The sequence below is a fragment of the Meleagris gallopavo genome, chromosome 11 (genome assembly GCF_000146605.3).
Source record: "Meleagris gallopavo isolate NT-WF06-2002-E0010 breed Aviagen turkey brand Nicholas breeding stock chromosome 11, Turkey_5.1, whole genome shotgun sequence".
In the NCBI taxonomy this organism is placed as follows: Eukaryota; Metazoa; Chordata; class Aves; order Galliformes; family Phasianidae; genus Meleagris; species Meleagris gallopavo.
Genome location: NC_015021.2, coordinates 6,579,826 through 6,596,220, shown reverse-complemented (window position 1 = coordinate 6,596,220; position 16,395 = coordinate 6,579,826). Strand labels below are relative to the sequence as shown.

The 16,395-nt window shown below is 43.1% G+C and overlaps 2 protein-coding genes across 2 annotated transcripts in view; both read left to right on the top strand.

Moving 5' to 3' along the window:
• The first annotated feature begins 620 nt into the window (after positions 1-620).
• LOC100549479 (ephrin type-A receptor 4) lies at positions 621-13,456 on the top strand. Its single transcript, XM_031555113.1, has 7 exons — positions 621-678; positions 1,234-1,443; positions 3,954-4,103; positions 6,408-6,601; positions 9,013-9,168; positions 9,449-10,317; positions 11,545-13,456. The coding sequence occupies exons 1-6, from the start codon at positions 628-630 to the stop codon at positions 9,561-9,563; spliced, it is 876 nt and encodes a 291-aa protein (XP_031410973.1). The 5' UTR covers positions 621-627; the 3' UTR covers positions 9,564-10,317; positions 11,545-13,456.
• Positions 13,457-14,125: 669 nt separating this feature from the next.
• Positions 14,126-16,395, top strand: part of LOC104912636 (ephrin type-A receptor 4) — a 10,567-nt gene continuing 8,297 nt past the window's right edge. The window contains exon 1 of the mRNA XM_031555072.1: positions 14,126-14,191. Within this exon, the coding sequence (XP_031410932.1) occupies positions 14,126-14,191 (66 nt within the window). The remainder of the gene's footprint in view (positions 14,192-16,395) is intronic.

Genomic DNA, 16,395 nt, shown 5'->3' with positions numbered 1-16,395 from the left:
TGACATAATTCATTGAATCATTTATCCCGTGGTTAACTTCATGAGGCAAATGGCTTTGGCTCATTTATAAATAACAAGAGATACACAATACAAATTTGGGACAGGGAAAGTTGAGAGGAATTGCCTGTATTTTGCTTTCTTGTCTTTGAGTACCTTGTAGCTGCTGACAGCTACTAAATTGCCTGAAGCGTTGATCTTTCGAAAGAGACTGGTAGACCAAAGCATTCATGAATTCCATTTTGGAAAAGGAAGGCTTTCTTTTCTGCAAGCAATTTAATTACACTAAAGATCTTTGTCAGGTTTGAACAGATCTTTGTTTTCTAGCTCTTGATTATCAATTCATATATTCCTTAGAGTCTGGGAGCCACTTCAGTTGAAGACCTTGTCAGTGAGTCATGTGTAGAGATAACCTTCCAGATGGGGCCATTTTAATGTCCCCAACCTGTAATATTTATTCATTTGCTCCCCACAGCTGAGGCATGAGCTTGGTGGTTTTCAAATTAAATTAGATTGCGCAGGACAGGTGTCTTGGCTGTAAAATAATGTGCAACCCATTTTTATCCCATTAACATCAGTGTTCATCAAGGAATTGTGTTTTTCTTTCTGCACTCTCTAGGTAAACCGGTGATGATCATAACCGAGTACATGGAGAATGGCTCCTTGGATGCCTTCCTCCGGGTAGGTGGTTTCTTCATAATAAGCTAAGGAAATTTTATACTGGGAAGCATCTTCTGTCTTCTGTTTTCTTCTTCTGGTTCTGTTTTACAAAGGGATACTGAAAAGTCAATATTTTAAAATAAATTATGTTTGTACTTGGAAAATTCCGTTTCTTTGCTGATGCAGTTCCTATCAAAATACAGAATAAATGTGATGTGGATGGATATATAACAAATGTGATGTTTAAAGATGTTTAAAATAGCAAGCCCTTTAATAATCCATGTTTAATGGGAACGGTTTTGATGTGTTCCATTTCTGAAAGCATTGCAGTGCCATAGGCTCATTAAAACTGGATGTATTGCAAACCGGATACCGCATCAGTAGAAGCTGTGACATAACCTGAGTTGTACTTTACTGGTGAATTATGGACACCAGTCTGGAGAGTAAGGAAATAACACTGCATTTTATTTGAGATAAGATGGGGATCCAGAGATATGCTCTTTGCCAATTTCAGCAGTGGCAATAATGTGGCTTTTAGCTTAATGCTCTGTAATTTTCTTCCTTCTCCATATACAGAAGAATGATGGCAGATTTACAGTAATCCAGTTGGTGGGGATGCTTCGTGGCATCGGCTCAGGAATGAAGTATCTGTCTGACATGAGCTATGTGCATCGGGATCTAGCTGCTCGAAACATTCTGGTCAACAGCAACTTGGTCTGCAAAGTGTCTGACTTCGGCATGTCCCGTGTCCTGGAAGATGACCCTGAGGCAGCTTATACCACACGGGTAAGGAGGGGAAAAAAGTGCCCTGTGAGTTTTCTTGCCTACTAATATTTTTGTCTGACTGTGTGGGAGATGAAAGTGGTTTGTTTTAAAATAATCTCAGTCATAAATGAAAACCTATACTGGAATATAAAAATAAACATCAGACCCGACTCTGTAGCTAGCATAAATTGATGCAGTGTTATTGCTCCATCAGTGGCTGCATTGGTATTTCTTCACTGAGAATATGACCCATGTACTCCTCTGGTTTTTTTAGTGTGCTAGGAGTGTGTGACAAGAATCTGATGCCAGGAATTAGAGCTTGGGCTTCTATTCCTTCTTGTGATATTTATGATATCTACAGATATGCATAATTTGCAAGTGTGTAGTCTCACTGAGATTTGATACAAGTGCAGTTATGCTACCCCCAAAAAAGTCCACTTTTGCCCATTGCAAAGTTGGTCTTCAGTTTGACCCCAGATAATTTGGGCTGGAAAAAGTATGGGGTCTGCATTCCCAAGAGTAGATTTGGACATGCTTTTTTGCCTCACTTTTTGTTTATTTGTTTGTTTCTTTCCTGTTTTGTTTATGTTTCAGCATCCCACTGTTACTAATTTTGCTAAGACATTTTAATATGCTGCATGTGGAATAGTGTTTAATGCAAGTACTTCTGGCCACAAAACAACATCCTGACCATTACCAGCTTTGTACCAATATCCCTGTAATTAAAATGTTTGTGGAAAAGAGAGTCAGAGTTTATAAAGTCTCTTTTTAAAATTCCTTGTTTTCTTCATTTTTACATATCTACTATTCTCCATCTGTTCTCCCTAGCACAGTTTGTTTGCAGTGCTCACATTTTGCAGTTTAATTCCAACACTCATCCTGTAATGGTTTCACATTCATTATGGGAAATGATAGACTCATGTTGTATTAAATGCTGGCCAACCTTGATATTTCTCACTCATAAGAGTGAGCAGGCGGAAAAAACAGAAGCAGAGGTCTGGGAAGCTGTATTCAGGGAAATAAAAGTTTAGAAAAAAGGTGCAAAGGCAAGAAAGAAATGACTGAAAAGCTTCCCTTTGAATTGAGTGAGTGCAGATACAGTATTATGTTCTTTCTTGAGTAAACCAGTGGGAATCGATGCATTTTGCATTACAGTGCATTGTCTTCATGTGTTATCAGTAATGAAGGATCAGGAAGCTTTGGATAAACTCCACTGCACTCAAGTAGCTAAATAAAAAGAACTTACTGACAATTTTTAGAATGACAGCCGTGTATAAACAATATCTGTGCATCTGTTTCTGAAAGGAGGAATAGAGCTTTTTCATAACCAGAGATAATGCAGTAAAATGCAATTGTTAAAGCATCCCTTCTTAAGAGAATGGTATGTTTTTCTCCACATTAGCAGTATAACTCATTAAAGTGAGCCCCTCGAGGCACTTACTGTTAGAAACTGATTCACAAAGGGCCTGATGAGCCAGAAGGAGGACACCTTTTGGTTTCAGTTGCCTTTGGAACAAGTCCATATTAAACACTTGAGAGAGTTACTGGGACAGTAAACCAGTAAGTATGCACATGCTGCACTCAGTTATGGATAAAAACTGGCTACAGGATTGCTGAGAAAAAGGCTACCAAAATAAATTTAGTCAAAAAAGCAAATGAAAAAACCCTAAAGACTTTGTTTGCTTTAAGTCATTTTCCAAATGGAACAGGAGGAAACCAAAAGCTCAATTAAAAACATCTTGTGTGCTAGCATAAACAAAAGGAGAAATCTCTGGCCTGGGGTCCGCTCAGCTGAGGCAAAATCAGATAAACTGGATGGAGCGAGTTCCTTTTCAAAGAGTACAGGACCTCAGTGGCCCAGATCAGGTGCCCAAGCATTTTTATCTTTTTAAATGAAGTATTGTAACAAAAGGCAGCTCTCTCCAGCAGGTACTGAAAGCATCGTCTGGTCTGGAGCTCCTCCTAGCCAGACTGGGAAAGCCCAGAGGCTTGCTTGCCTTCACACTTCTCTAGAAGGAATTGGGATATTGCCCGTGGGAAACACCATGGTATTCATAAATCTTCCCAGTTTATCCTCTCTTCAACTTTTTGAAAAACAAAATGCTTATAATCCCATTTCTTTCTGAAACAGGCCTAACAGGTCAGACAGGCAAGCAAGGAAATAGTAATTAACAGCACATACTTATTTGTTTTGTCAACCAAATCTCTGAAATATGCTTTGTAAAATCCCTGTCTTTTTCTCATGCTTCAGTGTAGCCCTAAGCAGTGATCTAGTAGAGGACTGATAAAAATACACTTAACAATTTACAGGTTCCCCTCCTTGTGGCTTAAGGAAACAGACGGGCAGCATTGCCTCCTGGTTGCATCTGACAGTTTTATGGCAAAGAGGAAGGAAAGGCCTTTCTAAGAAGATGCTGGACTTGTGTGCAGGAAGCCATTTTAGATTTGTAATGGCATTGTAGAACAGTGTCAGCCATGCACATTACTGGGTCAGCGACTCACTAGCCTATGGTTTCTTCTATTTATTACAGGGTGGCAAGATCCCCATCCGGTGGACTGCACCAGAGGCAATTGCCTACCGTAAATTTACATCAGCCAGTGACGTGTGGAGCTATGGCATCGTCATGTGGGAAGTGATGTCCTATGGAGAGAGACCTTACTGGGATATGTCCAATCAAGACGTGAGTCTCCCTCTGCCGCTCCCTCTTCCTCTTCTCTCCCTTTCTTCCCTTTTGCCTTTGCCTTTTCCCTTAGATGTCTGCTGGTGTTTTTCCATGTTAGTTGCTATGTAGTTGTAAGATATTTACTCCTGGTTTTTAAAAGGTTATCATGAGTGGTGGATTCCTGTTTTGCCAGGGAACCACTCCAGTATAAATACTGCATTGAATACTGCAAATGTATTAATCCCTCATCTATGTCCAGGGAATAGGGGATTCTCAAGTTAGGGTCGTACCTACAAGTAGGTAAGGCAGAGAAGAATGGAGGAAAGGAATGTATTTAAACTATTAAATCATAATACTGCAAAAAGAAGGAAAATTTGAATATTGACTCTAGATCTCAACTTTATTGAAAGTCTATTCCAAAAAACACTTCAATTTTAATAAGGCTTCCTAATAGTAGTTAATTCTTCAAACCTAAATATGCTTGTAAATCTTGGAGAGAATTTTACTGCCTGAAATAACATATATGAAATCCAATTCTGATTATCAGTCAGAGCATCCTTGCGACAATTGCATAGGTGCCCCCCGAGGAGCAGCCTTCCTAAATGACCATTCTTAAATTATGTATGTCCTGTTTAAGCATACCATCTGGACTACTTCATTGTATTCCAAGAGGGATTGTACACAATGGCTTCTATTCCAGAAGAGTATTTAATAACACTATTAATAAGCTTCTGCTAATAGAATTTTTATTAAAATGAAAAAAAAGAACAAAAACCCAGCAGTTAAAATGAGGCATAGATTATCCATAATACTTTTTCCCAGGAGATGTACAAATATACAAAGGAAGAGGGAAATGTTAATCTGAATATATGGTCATGAGAGCAGTTAAGTGATTTGACAAGTCATTCGCTTTGTTATGTAGAGCCGAACATTTTCAAAGAGTGTCTGGATGACGTGCATGGCGTTTAATCTAAACAGGAGGATATAATTTTAATTTCCTTGTGATGTGAAATGTCTGTTCTGGCACCCAGTGTTGCCTTCCTCTGTTAACAGGAAGTCATCAAGACTTAGCAAGAAAATAAAACACCAGATGTGTCTGAGTTATATCAGGCATGTCTACGCAACCCAGAGGACCTCAGCGCAACAAATGCAGAGCTAGCATACTAGGCCAATACACACTGCTAATGTACAATGCTAGAAGTGTCAAAAAGCTAGTTTGAACAGGGCAGTCAAAGCCAATAATACTGTCTTTGCATCCACTTTTTAGTCCTTGGCATAGACAGACCATACTTCTTCTCCTTTACAACAGTGAGAGCTGTGCTTTTCACATCAGAGCAGAAGTGGATTTGAAATTGTTCTGGATATCTTTTGAATCAGGAGGCTGCAAAAGGATTGTACTTCCTGAATTAGTGAGAACCACTTTCTTTGTGGTTCTTGTGGTCTCTGATGAACTACTTGTAGTGCAAGCATATCCTGCATCCTGTTCTCCCAGTGGATTTTAGCTACTGATGGACAAGACCAGAATGAAAGAATTTAGTTCAGTTCAGACTCTGTGCACTCCTGGTCTTTGGTCTCTTGGTGAGACCTTCCATGAGACTCTTATTAATTTATTAAAGTTGGAAAGCTTCTGCCCGGTTGTCTCAGAATTGAGTCCTGATTGTGTCCTGTTCTCATGAGAGAGCTGATAAGCCATCAGAGTACTGAGCTCTGGAGCTGTCTTTGGAGGGTTTCAAATGGCTTCGCTTTGCAGTTTTTCTGGCTCCTATTAAGTATGAGATGCATAAGCAAGCTTCCTTGATAAAGCTGCAAAAGAGGGTCCCCATCTGTGCAGTTCAGGACGTAACAGTGATGAGAGAGCAGGTACTCCGTAGGCCTGTGACAAAGATGGATTAACCCAAGAGGGGAGGGTGGGGGGAGGTGATCTGCTGTCCCCTAGGACTGACGGGGAAATGTTCATCTCAACATACCTTACCCAAAACTGACAGATGTTAAAGATCTGCCAACCTTCAGACTGCCAAGGATAGTTTTGTCTTTTTTCTATTTTGTCTTTCCTTTATCCCATGTGCTCTTTTGTGATACATTGCCCTGCTGTATCTGATGTCTGCTTTGGATGCTTTACCCTTTTAGTTTTGAATTGTTGAGGAGAAATGACAGTACTGAGACCACCAACTGCTTTGACTCAGAGCGCAATTTTCATATTGTTTCATTTAATGGCAAATTTGTTTCCATACTTCAGATCGCCGTAGGATAAATGATAGTCAGATGGTAGATGAGAGTAGTGTCTGATGTTCTCTAATGTCTTCCTAATCGTGCCATTTATAGGTTATTAAAGCCATTGAGGAAGGGTATCGGTTGCCACCCCCAATGGACTGCCCCATTGCTCTCCATCAGCTGATGTTAGACTGCTGGCAGAAGGAACGCAGCGACAGACCTAAATTTGGACAGATTGTCAACATGCTGGACAAACTCATCCGCAACCCTAACAGCCTGAAGAGGACAGGCAGCGAGAGCTCCAGGTCAGCTGTACTTTTATAATGGTGATTTATGAGGGAGCACAGCGGAGGTGACAGGCAGAGCTTCGTGTCACCTAAGCTTCTGCGCTGAAATTAAAGTGTACTCTGTGGAGCCAGACTGCACAGCAGGCATTGCACTGTGCAAGAGAGCAGAAGTCATCCTGGCACGCTGCCGAACCCAGCTGGGTACCCCAGACTCTGCTAGCTCTTGAGAAGGAGAATGAATGAGCAGAGCTGCTGTTGTATCACATCAGAGCTGACCAGGTTTATAATACAGTCTTATGTCAAAAAAGGTTCTGATGCAAGCCCTGTTTGCAGCATCTTTCCCTCTCCCACCTCAGCAAAGAGGCTTCAAGGGGTTTCCTTAACGCAGTGTAGCTAACAAAAGTGATGTGGTTTTCTGCAGGAAAAGTACATCATCAAGTTTTATAAACCCTAGATTTGTGTAGGATTTGCAAATGAGCGTTACGGCATTACAGCCAACGCCTCGCGGGCATTGGGAAGGTGTGGATTAATTTTTATGTGAATTTGAATTTAATTTTGTGGAAAGCCAGTTTCATGTCTGCACTGATCCCGCATTACATTTGTGTTTTGTTTTGTTTTGTTTGCTGAGCACAGTAAACTTGGTACGTGCAAAAGAAGCATGGTAGGAAGGAAACTCCCAGAGTTTTAGAAACAACAAATCTTTGTTGGGACAGCTCAGCAGTTTGTTTAAGCTGGTGAAGTGCTGCTGAAGTAATAGGAGCTTTACTAATTTACACTAAGTTCGCTCTTTTATTTTCAAATGGCTTCGCTTCATAAAGTGAATTACGGAAATAAAGCTTAGCAGGAAAGAAGGAAACAAGAGGAACATATTTTTCAGCAGAAGGGAGGGTGCAAAGATAGCCACTGGGAAATACAATATTATGTTTCTTCATGGCACTGAAAAAAGTAAGAGAGGTTCTGATTCAGCCTCCGACGGAGCCACATACTGGAAAAAGGTATTTTCAGTTTTAAAAGTCAAGGTCCCTTTGTGGCTCTTACTTACAATTTACATTATCAGAAGAGGGATTATTAATCCTGTGAAGCTGCTGTCACCGCGTATCTTCCAGACTGCCCTAATTGCAATGGTAGTCTGGAAAACATGTATTCACCCTTGAGGCTTAAATAATTCATATGGTGAGAATGCAATATGGATCTGCTGTGATAATTTGATTTAAGAATCACTGATTGAACCTACTCCATTTTGCTTTGTTTCCAATTTAGAGGTCCTTCTTGAAAATAAATGTATCTTTTAAAAGTTCAAGGCCTATTCGAGGTCATTCCATATGTTTGGATATTAATGACTGTTTTATTCTTCCCTGTGGAATGTGAATTTCAAATTTGCATATAGCATTATTAATATATGGCTTTATAAGTGAAGCGTAATTGTATATAATTAGGTTGCTATCATTGGTCTTGTGTTAGATAGTACGGTAGGAGTTGCACCAAGAGCTGCTGCTGTGAAGCCAGTGCCTTAGGCAATACATAACTATGCTATTGCACACCTAATCTTTGATGATGTGCGTTTTCAAATAAATTGCTGGATGATAATTGTTTTGGTTAGATAGACAGTAGTAATTTTTAATGGTTTAATGAAACGGTTTGATTTATAATATACGTGAAATAATAAATGAGATACTAATAACTGGAGTGAATTCTGTGAAAATAATTATTTGCAAATTGTGCAAGGGAAAATGAGAAGCACATTCCACAGTGCGAAGAAAGATCAAAGCTCGCATCAGTCCCACCAGTCCTGGCACACGTGCTGGTCAGGAATGGGTTGAATAAAGCGGGGATTAACTCCCTGCTGTCCTGAGTTGTACTGAATGCACAAGATTGCCTGTGAACCTGGCTAGAAACAGGGCTTAATCTGAACCCGCCCTGAATTTCGCTCTCCAACCTGTCTGGCGGGTTGTGTGAGTTCACCCTCCCTCCACACATACTTCAGTGGTGTTTCTATAGCTGCTGAGCTGAGGTCTGACATATGCAAGATTGGCATGGATTTTCATTGCTGCCTGTGAGATGCGGACTCGGTAGGCTGAACGTGCTGCAGCATTGCCATCCTTGTTTTTTGAAGGAAAAGCATTTTCTGTGAACCTGATTGCGACTGAGGTGAAAACTGTGGACAGTGCTGTGATTCAAAACACACCTGAAAGCAAAAAGTAAAAGCCTAGGGTCAAGTTCATTCTAGGCTAAAGCTGGCCTGTTACCTTGCACTTGGTTGAGATTCTTGCAATTGATATACTTTGCTATGCCACGAGTTTCGCTAGGCACGACTCATTGCCCATACTTTTCTTAGTCACTGTGAATAATCATTGCAGAGCCCAGACTTGGGGTTGAAAGTCATGATCAGCTGACGTGGTTTGTCTGTCCTTTCACTGTTTGGCATGCAGACCCAGCACAGCCCTGCTGGATCCCAGCTCCCCGGAGTTCTCGGCGGTTGTTTCTGTCAGTGACTGGCTCCAAGCCATTAAAATGGAGCGATACAAGGATAACTTCACAGCTGCTGGCTATACCACCCTAGAGGCTGTGGTGCATATGAACCAGGAGTAAGTACTCAGCGCAATAACAAAAAAACTGGTAAATCTGGATTTAATCAGCCTCCTTTGCTTTGTGCTGCATATCATTACACTCATTAAAGGAATGGAATGCCTTTCATTTGGACAGAGTATGACTTTAAAATGCCTCCACAATGCCTTCACTTATTTAATTAAACATTTCTGTACATCTGCCTTGCTTTTGCTGTGTTGCATGTGGCTGACTTTTAATATTTGTTTCTGCATCAGCATCTGACCCACAGTTCTCAGTCTTCTCCTCTTGCTTTCCCAGCGACCTGGCCAGGATTGGGATCACTGCCATCGCGCACCAGAACAAGATCTTGAGCAGCGTTCAAGCCATGCGCACCCAAATGCAACAGATGCACGGCAGGATGGTGCCCGTCTGAGCCAGTACTGAATAAACTCAAAACTCTTGAAATTAGTTTACCTCATCCATGCACTTTAATTGAAGAACTGCACTTTTTTTACTTCGTCTCCTCGCCCGTTGAAATAAAGATCTGCAGCATTGCTTGATGTACAGATTGTGGAAACCGAGCGTGTGTTGGGAGGGGGGCCTCCAGAAATGACAAGCCGTCATTTTAAACCAGACCTGGAACAAATTGTTTCTTGGAACATACTTCTCTGTTGATCAACGATATGTAAAATACATGTATCTATATAAATATAATGTCACAGTCAAGTTTTGATGCTATGTTTGCTGCCAGATACTGTGCTTAAAAAACAAAATTACTTTTCTTCTCCCTGTGACCTGTAGGATTATCAACCATAGTGTTTTATTTGTGGGTGAAACCACAGTTGTGCATCTTTCACTGGAATGAAGAATCTGCCCTAGGATATTTTTTGCAGACTTGATGCAACGCTGATACCTTGCAGAAACCTCATTGAGAATATCATTTGGCTAATCAGTGCTTGGCGATTAGCAATCTACCCATTTATGGGCTTGAGACATGGAATGACACACCTCGTGGACTACTGGCAGACTGGACTTCTGGGAAGACTGTTGGCTATTGCTGTGCTGAATTCTGCCACTTAGAGAGGTTTCGTGACCATCTTGCCAGCAGTCAGCTGTGGTAGTCATGGCTGTGGAGCTTTCAGACTTGTCTTTTTTCAAGAAGCAGTTCAACTTGCCACATGGAGAAGGTCAGTGAAAGTACAGTGTCCAACATATTCGTGGTGCTGTGGTATTGTTTTGGTCACACACTGCACCTGAGAGCAAATTCAGAAATGATTTAGTGGCCTTGTATGTCATATAGTTCTTTTTAATCATTCTGAATCCCCAACAGCTCGCTCAGTTGGACAAGTCGCACATAGTGTACCCACAGTGTTGCTCACATCACTTTTTGTCGCTTTTAACAATAACTTGCTGATTTTAACCATAACTCTCCCTCACCCCCAACCTTCTCAGAAAACAACTTGTTCAGAACATGGGATGCTAAATTCAGATCCTGTCATCTCATGACAGCTTAGTAAAAACTGTTCTGCAGTATTACTTGTAAGAGCTTTCCCATTTGCAGAACTTTAATATTTCTTTTAAAAAATGTCTTAAACCAGCATGTTTTCATGTCCTGTTGCCAGGAGACATCATTTTAAAGACCCGTACTTGCAGCAGTAAAAACTCTTCTGCTTAAGTGCAGAGGTACTTTTAAATTTCCCTTTGCTGTAAATATGTTGCATTATTGTTGAGATTATCCTTTTACGTAGACAAAAAATATGCCCAATTTGTTGGCCAATTTGCAAAAAAAATGATTTCTTGGAAGTCTAGTAGCGGTAATTCAAACCACTCCAGTATTTTCCACACAAAATGAACAGTTTTCTCCACAGAAAGTGAAAACTCAGAAGGCAGCACAGGTGCCCGATTTTCAGCACTGCTAGTGAAGCCTTTCTTGTTGCAAAACATATCCACTGAGAGGACATGCACTTGAATGTCTTTTTAGCGGGAGGAGAGTGGATTGAAAAATAAAAGGTGGCACATGCATGTATCTGACATCCCCATTTAGAAGGTGTGTCATGAAGACGAGACTTGAAGGGGCAAAGGGCTCTCCCCTCGAGCTCCCTAGAGAGCAGAGGCTGCAGCCAGTGGCATGTGCCATCCAGCCCCCTTTCATGTTGGAATTGCCTCTCCTCCTGCTTTCTCCTCTGTCCTCTAGGAAATCTTTCCCCTCTCCAGGGAGAGGTTTAACTCCACGGCCTGCTACCATCTCAGCTCTTTTCAATGATATAAATTAGCAATTGCACCTGCCAAGGAGATGCTGGCTGGCCCAAGTTACAGTTGTGCTTCTCTTGGGAAATCTTGCGGAGATGTTGGGGCAGATGTATGTGTTTGTCTTGTAGCAGACTGTTTAATATTCATGCTTTCTTTTTGTGCAGGGAAGTTACATTTTGCCTTGACGGCCTCCTAGCCCATCCTGTTGATCTCATTGACCATGGAGGAACACAGACCGGACCCTGAAGCCTTCTGGATCCATGGTTGCGTCTTCCCTAGCACTGATTCTCGAAACCACGCACTGAACAGTCGTCAGGCCCTGAAAAGAGTGTGACTTTTACTTTCTTTTTTTTTTCCTTGCCACTTATTCCAATTTTGCTTCATTGAAAGATAGCTAACTCAGTAAGATTCAGCGCCCAGTTGTCACTGAAGGAATGTACTGTGTCAAATCCCCGCAGACTTGTTGATTTTTTTATTCCCTTCTGCTTTCTATTCCCATCTTGGATTTTATTTATATATTCTGTTATTCTCTATCCTCACTCCCCTGCCTGCTGCTGCCTCATCTGAGATGGATGCAGGTGGCAGAACATCACACATCTTACTATGGACGCCAGGCCAGGCGCCACAGCGGAGAATCCAATTGCTGTGAGCTGCCTATATACATTGCTGACGTGACATTTTACATGAAACGTGCCATTGCAGTGATATAAATATATTTTTTTTCCTTGAATGGATAATGGATTATTATCTCCTCTGAAAGGTGCGTATGTGTGTTTGTGTGCGTGTGTGTGTGCAAATCACCTTGTGTGTACAACTGCCTGTGAATGTGCCCAAAGCATCCCTGGGAACCATGCGACGTCCCTCTGCCATTTGAGCACAGCCAAGCAGCTCAGCTCTGCAGTGGTGACAGGAACACGCATTGAGAAGTGCTGAAATTTCTGTGTCTGTAGGTGTGCTTTTAACTGCCACGCTGCGTGTAATGAGTAGTTCTGCAGCCTAAAACGGGGACAGTTTCAAGTTAGTTTTGAAGCTGTGGATTACAGGATCCATAAGGGTGCTAAAGATTTTCTTAAATGTTTTTTCTTCTTCTTGATGTTCTGTTCATGATCCAGAGCAACCATTTTCTCAGTGACAAGGTGATGGAGGCAGCACCTGCATATCCATCCAGTGATAACCCTGACCTGAACTCTTAAGTAGCCTTTTTTATCTGCAGAAGTGGGGTTTTAAAGACTTGCTGAATGCGAACAAATATATGCAGTTCTTCCATTCACAGAAGCACCTTGCTCTGCGTGCAAGCTGTGAAAACTTGTAAGTTAATAATCCAAACACCAGTTTGCTCCCTGCACAGTTAAGGAATGAAATCGCAACACTTCCAAGGTTGCCATCATTAGCCAGAGAGCTGCGGCGTGCCATAGGAGCATGGGAAGTGCCGTAGGAGGCACTGCGGGCCCGAGGAGCAGTGCTGCTGCTCCCTGATGCTGCCTGCCACAGCTTTCTGCCTTTGGAGAGCTTGCTGCTCTGGAGACCCGGGCCAGTTCTGAGGCGGGCTGCGTGCCGGAGCCTGGGGAGCGTGCATGCTGCTGTCCTCCCACAGGGCTGCCACACTGCAGTGCCCCGGTCAGCCCAGACACGTCCTGGGACAGGGATATGGCGTGCCGCTCTGAACGAGAGTGCGGCACAGGCCGCAGCCACAGCCTGCCATCCCAAAGCCTCTCCCCTCCTCGCCGGCCCCTTGGGGACCATCCCCAGCAGGAGCCGGGCCTGGGGTTGGGCGCAGCGTCCCGGGGCCGTGCTGGGTGCAGCTGGTGCAGGATTGCTGCCAGCTGCTGTCCCACCGCTCAGCGCAGGGCCGGCCGCAGCACTCGCCTGCTGGGGAGGAGGTTGTCCTGCTCACACCCTGCGCGGTCGTGTCGGTCCGGGTTTCCTGCTGTACTCGTTTTGTGATGGCTCCATGTATTAAAAATATGTATGTATAAAATACAGAAGGCTGGAAGTGACCAGTGAACGGGACTTAAAATGCAGTATTTTTTTTTATGTGACATTTTCATAACCAGATTAAAAAAAACAAAAAAAAAACCCTAGAAATACTAACCAGACGAATAAAAAGAGAGTGCATTTATTTTTTTGTATCACTGCAAGTATGTTGGAATATGCAAGGACTGTGGTTAAAATTAGAATGTATGAGGCATATTATAATTTAGTTCATACTGAAAAAATCTAACAGCATTTCTTGGTTCGTGCATTTTGAACGATCTCTGGGTTAGGTATATAGATTTTCTATTTTGATTTAATTTGTAATGTTTTTCCCCTCCATGAATTTTAGGTACACATAACTTATGTCATTTATTTATGGTCTTTTATACCTAGTTTGTAAAATTGTAAAATAGCAAACAGTGCAAACATTTGCATTTGAAAATAATAAAGTAGTTGCTGTACAAACCTATTCCTATTATTGCATCTTTTTATTATGTAGCACTTATCCACAATCAGTACGAATCCAAAACTCACAGCAGCAATTGTGGCATTGCCCCAAAGGGATCAGCGGTACAGCAGCTTTCACAGGAGCGTGCTTCCAAGTTTGTCCGAGCCGTGCAGCTCCCATGCGCGTTAGTTTTTGTTTCGGCGCGAGCTGTGCCGTGTGCTGCACGCCACAGACACGGCTCGGTTGGAAACCACCTACAGGATCACCTCCGACTGTGATGTGGGATGGGTGCTGCAGGCAGCTTGACCTCGTTAATAACCGCCATGACTTCTTGTGAAGCCCGCTCTGTGTATGGCTGCTACGGCCGAGGAAAGCACTGCAGGATGGCGGTACCGCTGTACGTGAACTAGCGGGCCGTGCTCTCGGGCCTCCCGCTCCGTCCCGTGCTGGAGCAGCGGCAGCACGCGCTGCAGGCACGCGCCCAGCCCGGCACAGGTGCAGCAAAAGGCGCGAGCCGGGCCACCCGTCCTCACCTCATCTGGGGGCTGCAGCCGAAGGGGAGACATCTCCGCTTGGAGACTGCCTCCTCTGGGGATTTCCGGCGAGCCCTGCTGCTCAGAAAGGGTAAGCGATTCCTTCTTTATTACCGAAGCGTCACCGTTACTTTTTTGGGCGATCCGAAACCGGTTAAAGGCTGGGTATCGGCCGCCTCCCGTCCTTGCACGTGGCCGCTTCTGGTCCTGGAGGATCGCGGCGTCCTCCGGGCTCGGCTGTAACCCACACAGCTGGTGCTCGGGGGAGACGCGGTGGGCAGAGAGGAAGAGCTGAGGGTGTAGCGCAGAGCGGAGGGGGAGCGCCGGGCGGGACGGTTCCGAGCCGACCAGGGAGCGGCTGTTGGGTACGAGGCGTTGTTGAGTGATGGGAACGCCCGGACTGTGCCCAGGTACTGTGCTCTTAACCGTCCCGTCCTTAACAGCCCTGCTTAGCTGAGGGCGGACGGACTCTTGCGCTACTGTATGAATTATGTACGTACGCAGCTCAGAGTTACTGCAGAAGGGATGGTGGCTCTTCTGGATGTTTCCTTAAGCTTTTGACTCGTCTATTCAGCAAACGCTTTGAACCAAGTTCTTCTTGGGAGGGGTTCCAGTGGAGCCGATGAAGCTGCCCCTCTCGGCCGCGGTCATCGGGAAGCCCCGCGGATGGCACGGGAGCGGCGTGCTTTTAAAGGCGCTTCGTCGTGCCCTTTTGTATTTGGAAGGGGAAAGCAGCAGTCTGTCTGCTCCTCTGGTGCCTTTATTTGGCCAGGCTGAGCGTTAAGAGGGAACGTGGCTTGGCTGGAAAAACAGACTCTGTTTCACACCAAGAAAAGCTTTTACAAATAGTTCAGCTTTATGGCAAAATGAAAGCAAAGCCTGCGCATCGCTTTCAGAAGTCACTGTTAAAACGTCCAGGGAGGGGTCAAGCATTTGGGTATTTTTCTCTGTCTCTCTATTCTTTTCCAGTTCTTGTTTCCAAATCTTGGGAGTCATTCCATTACGAGCTTTACCACAACTATTCCATTTTCTTCAAGTTAGGTGGATTTTACTGAAGTATTCCCTTATGGAAAAACATTTGTTCTGTCTCTCTACTCCTCACTTTGTCCATCTATTTACATGAGGACAGAGATTCTAGTTAGTGGGAACTATGTTTGCATCTGATGTCAATGTATGTAGCTGCCCATGGACTGAGCGTGGAGCAGTGAGGAATCATTCATACAGTGACACCGGGGCCACTTTAGAAATGTCAAGAAAAATAAAATGGGTTTTGACAATTGGAAAGAAGAAGAAAAAAAAAAGAAAAGGAAAAGCAATCTTGTTATGCTCTTAAATCAACAACATGATTAAACTAGAGCTGTGTTTGAGGCCTTGACCTCAGTTATTTTACTCTTTGTTGTGCATGGAAGTACCCTTGGGCCATTGCCTGATTCTCTGTAGACTGGGTTACAGATCTCTGACATATCTTATTTCTGGCTGTGGCACTGAACATAATTCTTTGTTTATAGCGGCCTCTAAGAAAGTTATGTGAATATGTAGGAACTTCATTTAAAGAAAAAAAAACAACAAAAAACAAGCGAAAGCATGCTTTTTTAATCAGCTTAGTAAAATGCGTTCTCCATGGGTGGATGGAAAGAGTAGCCATAGGAATGCACTAAAGTAAATTTCTTCTATGCATACTTACATATATGGGTCAGTTCTTGTCACTATTCTGCTGTGGATGACTAACCCCTCACCAGACCTACAATAGAGAGCGAAATCCTTGCTTTTTATGGTGCTCTTGAACTTTCTTCAGCTTCTGTTCTATAAAACCTCATCATGAATTAAATGGTCTGTAGCATTTTGATACCATCTCACTGCTGTGTACCAATGGGATCACCTGGGTACTCAACAGTTCAGTGCTGGAATCCTAAGGGAAGGCAGGGGAGTGCCCGGCTCATCTGCTGAGTGTACCCAGAGCTTCCAGTATGCAGGTTAGGGTTAGCATTGTGTGACCAGTGTTGGAGAGCGTTTTCTTCATCCTTTTTAAAATATTGGTTAAAATTTTCCTAGAAAAAATG